Raw genomic sequence first — 17,468 nt, forward strand, 5'->3', positions numbered from 1 at the left:
CATGCAATGCAATTCTGCAACTATCTGTATGTAATGATTAATTTTTTAATTTAAAAAATAAATGAAGCCTTCTTAAACTATTTGGGGGAATGTTTCAGGCTACAGCGTTGAAACCTGTGATGAGTCTGACTGGAGAAAGAGTTGATCTACAATGAAGTTTGACTTTGGCTCTGTTGATGTCGTTTCTCCCAAAAAGACTATAATTCACGCTGTGCTATATTTGTCATTTAGTCTGTCCTCCGGCTCGATAAGGATGAAGAACAGGAGCGGTGGCTGTCTGGACAGCCGGCTCAAACCCAGAGTGGAGCAGGTACACCGTCCTCCTCTTGGGGTTATGAGTTCAGAGGGATTCATCATTTCACAATGCAGTACAAACAGATGAGCTGTTTCCTTTCACTGTTCTGCATCATATCTCACACTCTATGTAGTTACTGTTCACTAACCAGAGCCTTAGTTTATCTCTTCACTAACCAGAGCCTTAGTTTATCTGTTCACTGACCAGAGCCTTAGTTTATCTCTTCACTAACCAGAGCCTTAGTTTAACTGTTCACTAACCAGAGCCTTAGTTTAACTGTTCACTGACCAGAGCCTTAGTTTATCTCTTCACTAACCAGAGCCTTAGTTTAACTGTTCACTAACCAGAGCCTTAGTTTAACTGTTCACTAACCAGAGCCTTAGTTTAACTGTTCACTAACCAGAGCCTTAGTTTAACTGTTCACTAACCAGAGCATTAGTTTATCTCTTCACTAACCAGAGCATTAGTTTATCTGTTCACTAACCAGAGCCTTAGTTTATCTCTTCACTAGCCAGAGCCTTAGTTTATCTCTTCACTAACCAGAGCCTTAGTTTATCTCTTCACTAGCCAGAGCCTTAGTTTATCTCTTCACTAACCAGAGCCTTAGTTTATCTGTTCACTAACCAGAGCATTAGTTTAACTGTTCACTAACCAGAGCCTTAGTTTAACTGTTCACTAGCCAGAGCCTTAGTTTATCTCTTCACTAACCAGAGCCTTAGTTTAACTGTTCACTAACCAGAGCCTTAGTTTATCTCTTCACTAACCACAGCATTAGTTTAACTGTTCACTAACCAGAGCCTTAGTTTATCTCTTCACTAACCAGAGCCTTAGTTTATCTGTTCACTAACCAGAGCATTAGTTTAACTGTTCACTAACCAGAGCCTTAGTTTATCTCTTCACTAACCAGAGCCTTAGTTTAACTGTTCACTAACCAGAGCCTTAGTTTATCTCTTCACTAACCACAGCATTAGTTTAACTGTTCACTAACCAGAGCCTTAGTTTATCTCTTCACTAACCAGAGCCTTAGTTTAACTGTTCACTAACCAGAGCCTTAGTTTAACTGTTCACTAACCAGAGCCTTAGTTTATCTCTTCACTAACCAGAGCCTTAGTTTATCTCTTCACTAACCAGAGCCTTAGTTTAACTGTTCACTAACCAGAGCCTTAGTTTATCTGTTCACTAACCAGAGCATTAGTTTAACTGTTCACTAGCCAGAGCCTTAGTTTATCTCTTCACTAACCAGAGCCTTAGTTTAACTGTTCACTAACCAGAGCCTTAGTTTATCTCTTCACTAACCAGAGCCTTAGTTTATCTCTTCACTAACCAGAGCCTTAGTTTATCTGTTCACTAACCAGAGCCTTAGTTTAACTGTTCACTAACCAGAGCCTTAGTTTATCTGTTCACTAACCAGAGCCGTAGTTTATCTGTTCACTAACCAGAGCCTTAGTTTAACTGTTCACTAACCAGAGCCGTAGTTTAGTGGCAGCTTGCATGGCAGCCTCTGCCTTCAGGGTATGAATGAGTGAACGGGTATGAATGAATGAGTGAACGGGTATGAATGAATGAGTGAGTGAACGGGTGACCGTAGTGTAAAGCTCATTGAATGGCAGGAAGAAGAGAAAGGCGCTATATAAAAACAAGTCTAATTAAATAGTGCCATTTGGCAATCTTACTTTTTAATACTCCTTCACCAAGCAAAGTAGTAACATCAATAATAGAATACATGTATGTAGTACTTCTAGGAACAAGATGGTAGCCGTCCTGCCGTCAGAGGATATCATGAGGAAGACAAGAGCAGTGATGACAAACACATGTGACGTCCCTCTTGTTGTGGCATGAAGTGCACGGGGCCTTTTCCGTGTTAGTTTTCTTGTTAAATCCAAACAAAAGATTGGGTCTACATGTCTGCATCCTGACCCTGTTGGATGTTCTGGTTTCAGTACATGACGACCTGCACCAGTGAATATGTGGACCTGTCAGCCATGGCCCTGGATCTTCAGAAACTGTACAGGCAAGTGCTTCACTTAAGGATTAATGTATGGCCATGATGCAACACAGGAATATATATATCTATCTGTCTCTATCAACACCATGATCTCTTCAGGCGAGATGGAATTCAAGAGATGATGGACAACATGTTTGACCCACAATGCAACACTTCAATGTTGAATGGATCTGCGGTTAAAACATCTGCACTACGGTCCAGACAACCAAATGTTTGAAAGGGAGAACATGACTACAGCTGCACTACTGGTGCTTAGTTTACCAGGAAACGAGGGTGGACACACTAACTGATAACACTTAAGATTAAAATTCAGTTGTGTATCAGATTATTTTTTTTTTTTTAAACTACAAAATGTTTTGTTTAATAACTTTAATCCAGTTTTAGTTACTGTATGTCACATTTCAAACACAATCAACAGCAGCAAAAGCTAGAACCCCTAAATGAGAGCGAGCCGTTGAATCAACACAACGTGGAGGTTATTGCATTGCAAGTGTTTGGTTTACGTTGTGTCTTTTAGAATGGAGTATGGCCGGAGAAACAAGAACGCTTTCAGGATTCAAGTAACGAAAGGTAAGAACCTCCAGTGTTCATGATCTAAATCTTTTGGAATATAAACTGCGAGTTCTGATTTATTAATTATTTTTTTGTTTTCACCATCCGCTCTCTTAGTGTACGACTTGATCATGAAGGACTCCGGGCTGAACGAGCAGGAGAGCAAACACTTGGCTAAGAGAGCCAAGCGCAGCCACAACGACACCGGGTGAGACTCTAACGGGCTTCAATTACTCTCTTTAAATGTGTGTGTGTGTGTGTGTTTACATGTGTGTGTTTACATGTGTGTGTTTACATGTGTGTGTTTACATGTGTTCACAGTGATGACGGCAGCAGCTCAGGAGAGTCCTCTGACAGTGACGACCACGTGGTGGAGAACACGGTAACACACAGTGAAGGTTACCTTTAAGGATTATAGTTGAGGCATGTTGGTTAAATAATAGTTACTGGGGGAAGCTTATCTTACTGCTCTCTAGGGATGTGAAGCTCCTCTCACCACTCTCTCTATATCACTGCTCTCTAGGGATGTGAGAAGCTCTTCTCACCACTATCTCTATGTCACTGCTCTCTAGGGATGTGAAGCTCCTCTCACCACTCTCTCTATATCACTGCTCTCTAGGGATGTGAAGCTCCTCTCACCACTATCTCTGACGTGTAACTACTCCGTGTTGCTGGTCTTTGCCCTCCACAGCCCACCAACCACATGAACAGCTCTCTTGCGTCTCTGTACCGGAAGGGACTCCCTGACTGCAGCGGCTCCCCCCTCAGAGACCAGCCTGCTGCCAGCAGTCCGGCCAGCACAGCTGCCCTCGCTCCCAGTTCAGGGACGCTGGTTTCCTCAGGAGGCTGGTTCATTGATCGAGGCAGAGGGCCAGAGAAGAGCACCGTCCTTATCGACCTGTGTGAAGAGGAGCCAGCTACTTTAGCAAGAAATGTACGTTTCAGCGGAGGTTAACAGTTAGCGTGCTGACGTCGTAACTAAGTAGGTAATAGTCGTTCGGGTGGGCATGCCGTCAGCTCTAAGATGTGTCTGTTGGTGCCAATACATCACCATAATACCGGCGATGCAGATATATTGGTCGGGCCCTGCTGCTCTTTCCTGGGCAATGCTTTGGGATTAATGCTTGACATGTTATTCACCAGCCATTCAGTGCTGAGAGAAGGTGTTAGCAGTCAGGACTGTTGCAGCAGAAACCTGTACCTTTAACCTGACACTCATCAGCAGCCTACGACTGAAGAAGAAGATGGATAGATTACTGAGCAGGAAGTGGGTCGTCGTCTGTATTCCTATCTTGTTACTGGATGGGTTTACTGTGAACTGCAAGAAAAGAAGTGGGTTTCCCCAGTACACCTGCGGATCCCTTCCACTGCACCTCTGCTCACACACGGTTTACTATTACGTTTATGCCCTTCTTAAAATAAGATCATCCTAAATTAACTCATCCCTCAAATGTGAAAAGAGTAAAAATCCGGAGGTTTTTATGAAATGTATGCAGTTGTTGCGTTGAGTAGATTTGATGCAGGTAATGTAAAGCTGGTCTGAATACTCAGCAGTCAACATAAGCATTCACTGCCTCTGTGAGATCAACATGTGTCTGTCATTCAGGAGTTAATGTGGCTCAAAGAGATGCATTGGTTCTCTTCATCACGGTTCCTGTGTAGATGAGGTTGCCGATACAATGTGCAGTTTCTTGTTACGTCCATTTATATAATTCTATTGTCGCCTAGAGTCTAAACTCCTGTGTGTAATGGGGGAGTTATTTATTTTTCACTATTATTTCATGCTTTGAGTAACTTCAAACTTCTGCTTGCTTGTGCATCACGTGTCGGTGGAAATATGAGACCATTTCCTGTTATTGAAGAGGATTCTGACTTTAAAAAAAAACAGGATTTGCTGAAATACTGCCTTTTTGTAAACAAGTTATTGTTCTGGTCCTTTCGTTCATGGGAGGAGCTCCAGCTATGGGAACAAAGGAGTGTACCTCTCTAATGCAACAATAAACCAAGTCAGTAATGAACACAGTGTAGTGTGACCTCCTGATGACCTTCTGACGGAGACAGCGGACATTGTTTGACTCTCACTTACTGCCATACATGTTTTGTCACCAGCAGACGGATGAGTCCATGCTGGAGCCGCAGAAACCTCGAAAAAAGTCCAAAAGAAAGATGAAGCTATCCACTGAAACTACAGAGCCTCGAATCGTGAATAAGAAAGGTACTGCATGTCTAGTCTGTCTATCTGTTGAACACCACATAAAGGTGTAATTCCCGTTTGAGCTGCAGCTAACAGCTGTTTTAATACTTGATATATTCATTTTGTTTGTTGAATTGATTAGTTTACAGATAGTTATATAAGTTATACGTCCACTGTGATGGCTGTGACGACTACTTTGCATTCAAAGTATTTTTCCGCGTGTACATGCTTCCTCAGCTAAATCGAAGTCCCTGGAGCTGCAGTATCCCACTCTGAGGTTTGAAGACGTAGGCGGTAATGACGCCACGTTGACGGTGAGGAGCTTTGACCTTGCTGCTGTGCCAAATGTTCTTCTTCAGTAACTGCACTGAAAGTTTTAAAGTCCTACACAGCGAGGCTCTAATTCAGGCTCTTGCATCATCGACGTTGTTGCAGGAGGTGTGTAGGCTGCTGATCCACATGCGACACCCAGAGGTGTACCAGCAGCTGGGGATGGTTCCTCCAAGAGGCTTCCTCCTCCATGGACCTCCTGGCTGTGGAAAGACCCTGCTGGCCCAGGCTGTGGCTGGGGTGAGTGTGTGTGTGTGTGTCTGTGTGTGTCTGTGTGTGTCTGTGTGTGTGTGTGTGTGTGTGTGTGTGTGTGTGCGCGCGTCTACCTCTTTCTCGTCTAATGAGGTCACAAAGCTGGAAATTCCTACTTAAACATTATAGGGTTAAAGTGGTGTGTTTGTATATTTACCCATAGTTTAATACTTTTTGTTTAGTTATTTGTAGTCTATAGTTATCATAAAACATATGAAATATAATATACTATAGGATGCCGACAGCCTGGAATCAACCAGACGAGCCTGTATGCATGCAGAGCTGAGGCCAGTATTACAAGTAGATATTGGGTGTGGGGTCTTCCAGCAAGTATATTTAAAGGGTTTTGAACCATTAATATTTACTCTAGGTAACTCCCAAAAAGCTTTTAGACAAAATTAGCTGTATTTATAAATGTTTGCCTTGTAAAATCATATTCTGTAAAACAAAAGAGCACAGCAGTATATATGCAGAGTAAAACAATCCTGTCATGTATTTCAACAGATACTCTATTGCATCAAATCCATACATGTGTCTGTAGGTCATACTGGTTGGCTGTTATCGGTCCTATTACATTGTAGTAGTATAAAGACACAGGCAGCACTATGCAGTCTGCCTCATGGTCTTGAGCCCTAAAGGACGCGTGGAGAGAGGCTGCACATGAGGCGCAATCCTTTAGTCAGATCTTGGTTGTGATGTTTGGTTCAGGTAAAGAGTGTGAAACTGCTGCTTTGTTGTGTACTTCTTAACCCACGTTAAACAAAGCTGTGCTGTGCTTCAGGAGCTGCAGCTGCCCATGTTGAAGGTGTCTGCTCCGGAGCTGGTGTCTGGAGTGTCAGGGGAGTCTGAACAGAAGCTCAGAGAGCTGTTTGACCAGGCGGTGGTGAGTAGGGGCTTCTTCTTCTTCTTCTTCTTTTTCTGTTATGATTACCATGTCTTTCTCTCTGACCTTTTATTGTTTTTGTTTCCCTCGCAGAACTCCTCCCCGTGTATTCTGTTCATAGATGAAATAGATTCCATCACCCCGAAGAGAGAGGTGGCTTCTAAAGACATGGAGAGGAGGATTGTAGCCCAGCTGCTAACGTGCATGGACGGTATGATACAGAGACACGTGAATACCTTGTGGAAATATCAATATTACTGTAACGAGCAGACCATGAAAGACCAGGTGATGTTTCACTTTTGAGTCACTGACACCTGGCATTGAGCTTCTGTTGGGTCATTAAAGTTAACTCCTGGAATGTGTGCTTCTACTCCCGGGACAGGGAATGTCTAATTTCCAGGAAAAATATAAATTCCCTAATATGAACTGTAAAGTTGATGATGATGTCTCGCTTGACGTGTAACACAACATGTCAGCCGTACTTCACAGGAACCCTTCTTTCATTCTGCCGCTAACGTTTGAATCTTTCCTAACAAACGGATTTAGATTGGAATTAGTGCAACATATTAAACTCGTCTGGTAAAGAGCTGCATGTGCAAGTTTTGGCGTTGTGAACGGATGCGAAGAATGCCATCAAATGCATCATGGAGATATGACTCGTGTCTCCCGAATCCTCGAAACACACAGACTCTGATTTAGCTTCCGCCGTTAACCTCTGATGCCACTCTGACTGCTGCATATGTCGTATTAAGTGATGGTCAAGAAAAAAAAGAGTAATGTGACTTCCTCAGGTGAAATGACGGTTTACTGTTTGCCTCCCGTCAGACCTGAACAGTCTGACGGTGACCGCTCAGGTCCTGGTCATCGGCGCCACCAACAGACCAGACTCCCTGGACCCCGCCCTCCGCAGAGCCGGGCGCTTCGACAGGGAGATCTGCCTCGGTATCCCCGATGAAGCGGCTCGTCTCAGGTCAGCCAAACACGATCGTACAGGCTTGAAGATCTGCGATTATAGAAGTCAATAGATCAACCGGGAGATGTTTAATTGATTTAAACCCAACGATTATAGATTCTCGTCAAAAAGGTCTTGAATACAACCAATGATGGGTTGGACAATGGGGCTTTTCTAAACTGTTATGCCGTTTGATTCAGCCCCGGAATATTGCGCATCAAACACTACATTTCTTGCATTCTGGTGAATATTTATGCGCCAGTTTATGGTTGAAAAGTGTCAGCGCTGCTCCACCATTCAATTACAATTCACACGTGCCTGAATGAGAAATGGAAAAGCAGAATATCAACAAATAACTGAGCGGTCTGGTGTGTGTAGGTCTGAGTGTTGTACTGTAGCAGTCTGGGGTCGTTTTCAGGTAATGTCCACACAGGTAACAGCCATGCATATGGCACTGTCCTGACGCAGGACTTCTCAGAGGCTGCGGATGTATCCACATATCCGTCCTCCATAAAGTCTGTCTAACCTTTTGATCATGTGGTCAATGAGAGTTGACGAATGCGTGTCGCCTTGCCACACAGTGGTTGCATAACCTTCAAACTTCAAGCCACTATAACTATGTGTGTGCGTCAGAGGTGCTCTGGTACTTAAACAAATAGCACGACACCCTGGTAGTCAGCTCTGTGGCTGGTGCTTATGGAAGGCTGATCAGAAAAGTGACGCTGCCTGAAACCGGCCTTGTTCACAGCAGAAGAGATGCGTTTCAGTGTCCTAGCCTATTGTGACGTGTTGCCTTTTTGTGAAAGTTCAGTGTTCAAACTGGAATATTGAATGTTTGATGATCACACTTTCTGACTGTTGACGCTGAACAGAAGGTCTTCTGCTTCGTCAGGATCTTGAAGACGTTGTGTCGAAAGCTGAAGTTGCAGGAGGACTTTGACTACCAGAAGCTGGCCCGGCTCACCCCAGGCTACGTGGGCGCGGACCTTATGGCGCTGTGCCGCGAAGCTGCCATGAGCGCTGTGAGCAGGGTTCTCCTGGAAATGAGAGGCCAGAGCTCTACCGAAGAGCTTTTAACCAGCAGAGTTCAGCCTGAGGCGACGGTGACTTATGGGGAGGTCGGAGAGCCGCAGACGACAGACATGAAGCCGGAGGTCGGAGAGCCGCAGACGACAGACATGGAGCCGGAGGTCGGAGAGCCGCAGACGACAGACATGAAGCCGGAGGTCGGAGAGCCGCAGACCACAGACATGAAGCCGGAGGTCGGAGAGCAGCAGACGACAGACATGAAGCCGGTACCTCAAGAGTCGGGACCGAGTCACCTGCAGGTATGGGGAGCTCCCACAATACTCCTCGAAAGTGCCACTCTGTAGGAAAGTGTACCTTTGGCAGATGACCTTTTGTCATAATACAATACAGTTTTATTCAAAATAATAGCAGTGTGTTTTAAAAAAAAATAGTAAAGGACAACATCCTTATAATAGCTTTTAAATCAAGCCTTTAAAAGTTTTTGAAAATAGAGATGGATCATTAATAGTGCTTGAATATATATAGTTTGTGCAAGAATAGAAATTGAAGTATTTGAATGCCTTTATGCCTTTTTATTCTGGTTGTCCGTCTGATCCATTCTTCTGAATGCGATATCGCAGGAACTCCTCAGACAAATTTCTTCAAATTTGGTACATAAGTCCACCTGGACCTCGGGATGAACGGATTCGATTTGAGTGTCAAAGGTCACTGTGAACTCAGATCACCTTGAGAATCTTCTAATCTTTTGAAAACCAACCTATTTTTAGGCCTGTGCTCAAAAATGTCTTTCCCAAACTAAAAAGGGTGCATCTCTACACATGTGAGATTTTGTAAATATCAGTCTATATGTTACTGGTTAAGAGTAAATGAAGATGACACACACAAAAAAGAAAAGGTTTCAGGTCTGCCTAATAAAAAAAAAATCACTGCCTAATAATAATAAAAAAAAAAATCACTTTCAGGATGATTTATTTCTTTGAAATGATGCAGCTCAATATGTGAACATTCTCTAACCCAAATCATAGTTCAATATGTGAACATTCTCTAACCCAAATCATAGTTCAATATGTGAACATTCTCTAACCCAAATCATAGTTCAATATGTGAACATTCTCTAACCCAAATCATAGTTCAATATGTGAACATTCTCTAACCCAAATCATAGTTCAATATGTGAACATTCTCTAACCCAAATCATAGTTCAATATGTGAACATTCTCTAACCCAGATTATAGCTCAATATGTGAACATTCTCTAACCCAGATTATAGCTCAATATGTGAACATTCTCTAACCCAAATCATAGTTCAATATGTGAACATTCTCTAACCCAAATCATAGTTCAATATGTGAACATTCTCTAACCCAAATCATAGTTCAATATGTGAACATTCTCTAACCCAAATCATAGCACAATATGTGAACATTCTCTAACCCAAATCATAGTTCAATATGTGAACATTCTCTAACCCAAATCATAGTTCAATATGTGAACATTCTCTAACCCAAATCATAGCTCAATATGTGAACATTCTCTCTGCAAAGGTTGACTTTGATAAAGTGAAGCAGAACAAAGTTAGAGAGGGTTTAGAACAGAGAACATTCAGGCGACATCTCATTGAGGCCCATTTGGCCCATTTGAATTTTCTCATGTACCAAACCATATATTTCACTTGTATATTACTTGTGGTGTTCAATACATCCAAATACAGCAGTTTTTCTTTTTTTTAATTCATGAAACAAACAACCTACATTTACAGTGTTATTTTTTTAATATAACAATCGCTCAGTTTAAAGGGTTTTTCAAATATAGTTGTCACAAACATCCACCCAGGAAGCGATGATATTTGGGACAGACATGGATATAAACTTCAATATGACTGTGAGGCTGGAATTGTAGTTTTTACGGTGCTTTCTTAGGCTCCCATTACTTTGCCACAGCACAATAGAAGCGTTCACACACTCGAGCCTCTCTGTATTGTCCTATGTGAGGTTCTGTAAAGCTGCTGCTTCCTGTTATTCTCATGAGTTGTGTTCTGGTCCAGCAGGGGGATCTGTGGCACCTGCTGCAGTTGTTGAAGAACACTGCCACACTATCGGAGGAGCAGCTGGCCGGCCTGTCCATCCTCATGTCAGACTTCCTGAGCTCTGTGTCCAGTGTCCAGCCCTCAGCCAAGAGGGAGGGCTTTGCCACCGTGCCGGACGTCACCTGGGAGGATGTGGGAGCCCTGCAGGACATCAGAGAGGACCTCACCATGGCCATACTGGTAAACGCACTTCTTCATGGTTGACCTCCTTGACCCAGACTGACCCGGTTGAACAATCACCTTCATATCTGTTGTGGCCGTCTCACCTGTGTTTACAAACTGTATTCATAGGAAACACCTACCTTGATTTTAATCTTTTTGACTGAGTCACCCTGGACTTGGTTTTAGTCTCTCAGCTGATTCCCCTGCTGGGAGTCCTGCATAGCTCTCTCCTGTGTGGTCATGTTCTGACATGTTATTCAGGATCAGGATCAGGCTTCCTGTGGGTAATCTTCTCAGTGTAGCCATAGATTGCCCTGGGGACATTGTCCCTTTTTTAATATATAAAATGAATTCTCATGTGCAGCAGTCAAACTGATCCTCCTCCTGTTCAGGCGCCAGTGCGTTCTCCAGAGCAGTTCAGGGCTCTGGGGCTCAGCGCTCCATCTGGGGTTCTGCTAGCGGGACCTCCAGGATGCGGGAAGACTCTGCTGGCCAAGGTACGCACACACACACACGCACACACACACACACCATTATGCCTAATAGTAAGTAGCACAGCCCTGTAATATAGTTGAACAGTTGTAGTCGTATCTAAAATGTTTAGCCTTCTCTAGTGTTCTATACTTGTCAGCGTACCACACATTATTAGTAATCAATCTATATTTGGAATGTTTTTTTTATTCTCGTATCTCAGGCCTGTTATCGCATTCTTAAAGCATCTTCGAATCAGTCAAAGGAATGCCTCTAAACATTTTTACCTGGACTAAAACAAAGTCTTCAGAGAGCTGAGAGAGTAGGACTTAATTTATTCAAGAAGCTTCCTGCATCTGCAAGTTCTTTCTCGATATACACCAAATCAAGTACGAGTCAGGATAACCAGTCATATGTGTTATTAAAGGACTAGTTAATGCACGGATTTGCTTTCTTTCTAAGTGACATGAGATCAAACTCACGCCTGTAGCACAGAGCTGTCAGGATGTGGGTCGCAGGGTGAAAGCTCTGTCCCATGTTCACATAAACAGCAATGTGAGAAGGACAATTGTGGTTTTAGGAGGAGTTGCGTGCTGGGAATAGTTCTTGTGTAACAACCGCTGTGTGCAGTGACTGATGAGCTTCCTGAAGTCTGTCATCAGTGAGGTTGCCACATCTGATGCCACTGTGCCAGATGCTCACCGTTACTCTGTTGTCTCCTGGCAGGCAGTGGCCAATGAGTCAGGCCTCAACTTCATCTCTGTCAAGGGTCCAGAGCTGCTCAACATGGTGAGTCCCTGAGCTGCTTCCATGATCTCCTACCAGTTTGTTTTGCATTAAATATTGTGAAAGATCTTGGCGCATTATGTCCCCGCCTTTGTCCTAATCCACCACACATGAGTCAGGGTTGCCATGTGTTGCACTAATGATGGATCTCTGTGCAGTATGTGGGAGAGAGTGAGCGGGCGGTCAGGCAGGTCTTCCAGAGAGGACGCAACTCGGCTCCTTGTGTCATCTTCTTTGACGAGATCGATGCTCTGTGTCCTCGCCGCTCAGGCCACGAGGTGAGAGGGATGGACTTCAGGACTTGTAGTATGTTCAAGATCCACAATGCAACACACCAGCAGCCTTGTGGAGCGCCAGTAGCACACACTACATGCGTCATAGCAGCCAGGGTACAGTAGCAGGGAGGCGAGTATCCAGGGAGTCATTAAGAGCTCGTCTGTCCTCCCTGGTGAGCTGATGCACATTCACCCCGGGACAAAGATCATTGCTATTTCCAAACAACTTGTTTGTGTGGAGTGTTTTGATGAGTCATACGTCAACTTTTACGATTTCACGTTAAACTTTTACAATTTCACCAATTACCAAAACGTTAGACTTTTCGACTGCTGCCACATATCACTAGAAACATGTTCCTAACAGAAAATAACATTTTACTATCTTCTAAAGACTGAAAACATATTTTTAGATCACATTTCCGACATCTATACGAGAAGCCCAGATTTCTCATGTCATCCACTTGACGTTCTTTTTTTGTTTTGACTTGGTTATGTGTGTATGAACATGTGTGTGTCTTCAGTCAGGAGCCAGTGTGCGGGTGGTCAACCAGCTGCTCACAGAGATGGACGGCTTGGAGACTCGACGGCAGGTCTTCATCATGGCTGCAACCAACAGACCAGGTACAGATCCAACAGTGAACGCCCACAGTATGTGTATCTACGTATGCACCTGTGTGTACAGTACCGGACACACCCACCACAAAAGCTTGTTCTGCTCCAGGATGGCTGAGAGGACTGCTCTGTGTTTGTCATGCTTTTAGGTTGTAGAAATTCCTCTTCACAAATTTTGTTTTGTACATGAAAAAACAAACGCTGCACCACGGTGAGACCAGAAACAACTGAACGGGCAGAAAGAGAAACGATCCCCCTGAGCAGCAGTTCAATAAGAATAAAAGGAATCATTGGTCTTGTGTAATAGTCTGTTATCTGCTGCATATGAGGAAGTACGGCATGATATCAGTGGGGAGATTATTTATAAAATAATTTTCATTATTATCTTTTGACACGTTATGCTGAAAATACATCTGTACTTAGCAGCATTTATTAAAATGCTGGGCTTTTACTGGTAAAGTATTGGTACATTGTTGTATTGGTACTCTTAATGTAGAATACTATCTACATTCTTTTTTTCACCACAATTTTTCAATTTGTGACAAGGATTTTAAACCAAAATGAATTATTTGTTATTAATCTAAATGTCTCTTGATAGATATCATCGACCCTGCCATCCTGAGGCCCGGCCGTCTGGATAAAACCTTGTATGTAGGTCTGCCTCCTCAAGCAGACCGCCTCGCCATCCTGCTCACCATCACTAAGGTAAGCACCATCACTACGTTACCCGCCATCACTAAGGTACGCCTTACCCGCCATCACTACGGTACGCCTTACCCGCCATCACTACGGTACGCCTTACCCGCCATCACTACGTTACCCGCCATCACTACTGTACGCCTTACCCGCCATCACTACTGTACGCCTTACCCGCCATCACTACTGTACGCCTTACCCGCCATCACTACGGTACGCCTTACCCGCCATCACTACGGTACGCCTTACCCGCCATCACTACGGTACGCCTTACCCACCATCACTACGTTACCCGCCATCACTACGGTACGCCTTACCCGCCATCACTACGGTACGCCTTACCCACTATCACTAAGGTACGCCTAGTTACCCACTATCACTAAGGTACGCCTAGTTACCCACTATCACTAAGGTACGTCTAGTTACCCACTATCACTAAGGTACGCCTAGTTACCCACCATCACTAAGGTACGCCTAGTTACCCACCATCACTAAGGTACGCCTAGTTACCCACCATCACTACGGTACGTTTAGTTACTCAGAGGCAAGAGAGGCCCAAAGGAGCTGGATTCAAGTTTTCTAAACTAGATGTTTTATTTTTCTGAACCAGTCCAGGTGTATGTTCCTTTCCCATTTGAAGGTGCTCGGCGTCCACTTTGCTACCTGTCAGACTAGGCTCAGCTTATCTATGTTTGAATGAACAGCTGTTGATCTTCTGCAGGGAGGAACCAAACCTCGGCTGGAGCCGGACGTCTGTCTCCAAGCGATCGCCTTCGATGAGCGCTGCGATTGCTTCAGGTAATTTACCAGCTGGAGACGAAAGCTTTCCTCTACACTTGTTCATATGTTACTGTTTCTCCTTTGCACTGTAGGACTAATACAGGATTCTCTTATCTTATCTTTTAACAGTCGTGGTGAACTTTTTATCAAGTTGCAATGTTTGTTTTCTTGCTGACTAAATGTAGAACTACATTTCTAATGAACAGAATGAAGTATCACTCTCTCTGTGTGTGTGTGTGTGTGTGTGTGTGTGTGTGTGTGTGTGTGTGTGTGTGTGTGTGTGTGTGTGTGTGTGTGTGTGTGTGTGTGTGTGTGTGTGTGTGTGTGTGTGTGTGTGTGTGTGTGTGTGCGCACATTTGTTTTTGCTCCAGCGGCGCTGACCTGACGGCGTTGGTGAGGGAAGCTTCAGTTAACGCCCTGAGGGCCCACCTGAAGGCTCAGCCCGCACAAGCTGCTTCTGGTAGCTTGACTCCTTTCTCTTTATACCTGTATGCATGTAAAGATGCAAATGATTACAAATAAGCATTACCTGAACTAAATGACAGAACAGGGACTGTTAGCATACACTGTGTGGTTACTTCCCGTTAGCTTTCACTGTGTGGTTACTTCCCGTTAGCATATACTGTGTGGTTACTTCCCGTTAGCATATACTGTGTGCTTACTTCCCGTTAGCATATACTGTGTGCTTACTTCCCGTTAGCATACCCTGTGTGGTTACTTCCCGTTAGCCTACCCTGTGTGGTTACTTCCCGTTAGCATACCCTGTGTGGTTGCTTCCCGTTAGCATACCCTGTGTGGTTACTTCCCGTTAGCATACACTGTGTGGTTGCTTCCCGTTAGCATACACTGTGTGGTTGCTTCTCGTTAGCATACACTGTGTGGTTGCTTCCCGTTAGCATACACTGTGTGGTTGCTTCCCGTTAGCATACACTGTGTGGTTGCTTCCCGTTAGCATACACTGTGTGGTTGCTTCCCGTTAGCATACACTGTGTGGTTGCTTCCCGTTAGCATACACTGTGTGGTTGCTTCCCGTTAGCATACACTGTGTGGTTGCTTCCCGTTAGCATACACTGTGTGGTTGCTTCCCGTTAGCATACACTGTGTGGCTGCTTCCCGTTAGCATACACTGTGTGAAACGGAGTTGTGCCAAACACTAAATGTCTTCGACTGGCTAGCTGGCCGGCTCCAAAAGCGACCAATGTACAAACTTTACAGAAGAAATGACACATTTTACAGCTTTGTACAAAAGGAAGGTTTAGGTCTCTCTAGCTAACCTCCCTTTACGTGACATCTGTACGTAGAGGATTAAAGTTATAATTCATAATTGAGAGCATGGACCATTTTCTGGATTAGCTGGGAGTTGTGTCGTAACGGTACAGATGGCGAGGCCAAAGCGTCGTCCTTTGAGTTTCCCATCATGTGGACAGAATGTAACGTAACCCACCAGGACTGTCTGATGCCTGTTCATTGACTTAAAGGTCTGTTCACAGGACACACGTTCACTTCTGGCTCCGTCGCGGACATCAGAGTGAGCAAACAGAACTTTGATGATGCCTTCAAGAAAGTTCGTCCATCTGTGTCCAAAAAGGTAAGGTATACAGTGTGACCTGTTAAATTATCAAAGTAACATTTATTTTGCTGCTTTGATTTTGTTACTTTATTTGCCTTAACAAACTTTAAAAAAAGAAGTTACGTAAAAAAGAAGTTACGTATAATTTACAGTAATGTAATATACACAATTTATGTATACATCAATAATGTTTTATCTAGTAAAACAGACATACTATAAAGAGTAGTCATAAGGAGCGCGCACACACCCATAAATAACACTCAATCTTAATACATGCGAGTACAAGCATCATCATTAGCAAACTAAGAGCATAGTCATGTATTGTGGCTTAAGGAAGATAATTGGGCAAAGGTGTGTCAGCAACAACCACTGCCATTACCGCATTCAATTAACTTTATTTTGTATCGCCCAAAGTCACAAATTTGCCTCAGAGGGCTTTGCAATCTGTACACATACGACGTCCTCTGTCCCGGGACCTCGCCTCGGTTCACACGCCTACAAAGCAGCGTCACCATACGGGATGTGGGGAACATTGAGGAACACAAACATCAGAAGCATTAAAGTAAAGCAGGAACTTTAGTCAGTCACTGGAGTTGTATTTCCCCCGTAGGTCTTGATGCAGTATGATGATCAGGAACTGGTTCAGAACTAAAATGAAACTTATTTGTTTCCCTTCAACCAAATGAACTGGACTACAGATTTAAAATCACAGCAACCAATATGAGCTCAGCCTGTTGACAGACAGACTGTATCGGATGCCTCTGCGCTTGAGCTGTCAATCATTCGGCTGCTGTTTGGTGGGACAGCAGGGAGACTGGCAGGGCTCTCGTCCTCCTCTTAGATCCTTTTACTGTTGCTCACTCGGCACCACATGACTGTTCCTCTGTTCCCTCTGCAGGACCAGAAGATGTACGAGCTGCTCAGAGAGTCCCTCAGCAGATAACTGGACCAGAACCGTGCAACCAGCAACAGTTCAGCGCTACATAATTATTCACCATTATTTTAAGTCAATGTATTTATACACATCTTATTATTGTTGCGTCATAATACTGAGTCCTGCTTTTATAATAAAGTGTGTGTAGAAACCGGGCTTATGCGTATGTGTGTGCATCCATTTATCCTCTTATGTTTATCTGGGATTTGTTTGTTGTTCCGTACCAGAACACCGTACTTTAGGAGCAATGACATTCAGACAGTGTGACCACAGTTTAGCGTTCCACTATTTTTTTCCAACTGCTATTTTTTTAAGGTAAAGATTGAACTTTCAGCAGGATATGTGTTTTTAGCAGATCAATAAAGGACTCAATGAATACCATAAAAGTAAAAACCCATCAGAATCAACAGCGATATGTATGACATGAATACGTGTGAAGATGTGGACAATATTGTGTATTTTAGGCTCCACATCGGAAACCTCTGCACACGTCACACCCTCCTAACGGGTTGCTGTCCTAACGTTGCCCCCGAAGTAGAGTCTGTTTTATGCACCCTGCTTAATAGTATGTTTCAATTCCACTTTACTATGTTTGTTAATGATC

At 43.7% G+C, this 17,468-nt stretch overlaps 1 protein-coding gene across 1 annotated transcript in view; it reads left to right on the plus strand.

The window, feature by feature from the left end:
- Positions 1 to 17,014, plus strand: part of nvl (nuclear VCP like) — a 17,271-nt gene extending 257 nt beyond the window's left edge. Inside the window, exons 2-24 of the mRNA XM_079229679.1 lie at positions 232 to 310; positions 2,236 to 2,306; positions 2,818 to 2,870; positions 2,970 to 3,060; positions 3,174 to 3,234; positions 3,544 to 3,786; positions 4,965 to 5,067; positions 5,284 to 5,360; positions 5,482 to 5,616; positions 6,410 to 6,511; positions 6,605 to 6,722; positions 7,337 to 7,481; positions 8,356 to 8,791; positions 10,537 to 10,758; positions 11,133 to 11,237; positions 11,938 to 12,000; positions 12,156 to 12,275; positions 12,794 to 12,893; positions 13,483 to 13,589; positions 14,302 to 14,378; positions 14,732 to 14,820; positions 15,851 to 15,948; positions 16,829 to 17,014. Of these exons, the coding sequence (XP_079085805.1) occupies positions 254 to 310; positions 2,236 to 2,306; positions 2,818 to 2,870; positions 2,970 to 3,060; positions 3,174 to 3,234; positions 3,544 to 3,786; positions 4,965 to 5,067; positions 5,284 to 5,360; positions 5,482 to 5,616; positions 6,410 to 6,511; positions 6,605 to 6,722; positions 7,337 to 7,481; positions 8,356 to 8,791; positions 10,537 to 10,758; positions 11,133 to 11,237; positions 11,938 to 12,000; positions 12,156 to 12,275; positions 12,794 to 12,893; positions 13,483 to 13,589; positions 14,302 to 14,378; positions 14,732 to 14,820; positions 15,851 to 15,948; positions 16,829 to 16,873 (2,718 nt within the window). The 5' untranslated portion in view covers positions 232 to 253 and the 3' untranslated portion in view covers positions 16,874 to 17,014. The remainder of the gene's footprint in view (positions 1 to 231; positions 311 to 2,235; positions 2,307 to 2,817; positions 2,871 to 2,969; positions 3,061 to 3,173; positions 3,235 to 3,543; positions 3,787 to 4,964; positions 5,068 to 5,283; positions 5,361 to 5,481; positions 5,617 to 6,409; positions 6,512 to 6,604; positions 6,723 to 7,336; positions 7,482 to 8,355; positions 8,792 to 10,536; positions 10,759 to 11,132; positions 11,238 to 11,937; positions 12,001 to 12,155; positions 12,276 to 12,793; positions 12,894 to 13,482; positions 13,590 to 14,301; positions 14,379 to 14,731; positions 14,821 to 15,850; positions 15,949 to 16,828) is intronic.
- The last annotated feature ends 454 nt before the right edge of the window (positions 17,015 to 17,468 follow it).

Source organism: Taurulus bubalis (assembly GCF_910589615.1).
Source record: "Taurulus bubalis genome assembly, chromosome: 14".
Classification (NCBI taxonomy): Eukaryota; Metazoa; Chordata; class Actinopteri; order Perciformes; family Cottidae; genus Taurulus; species Taurulus bubalis.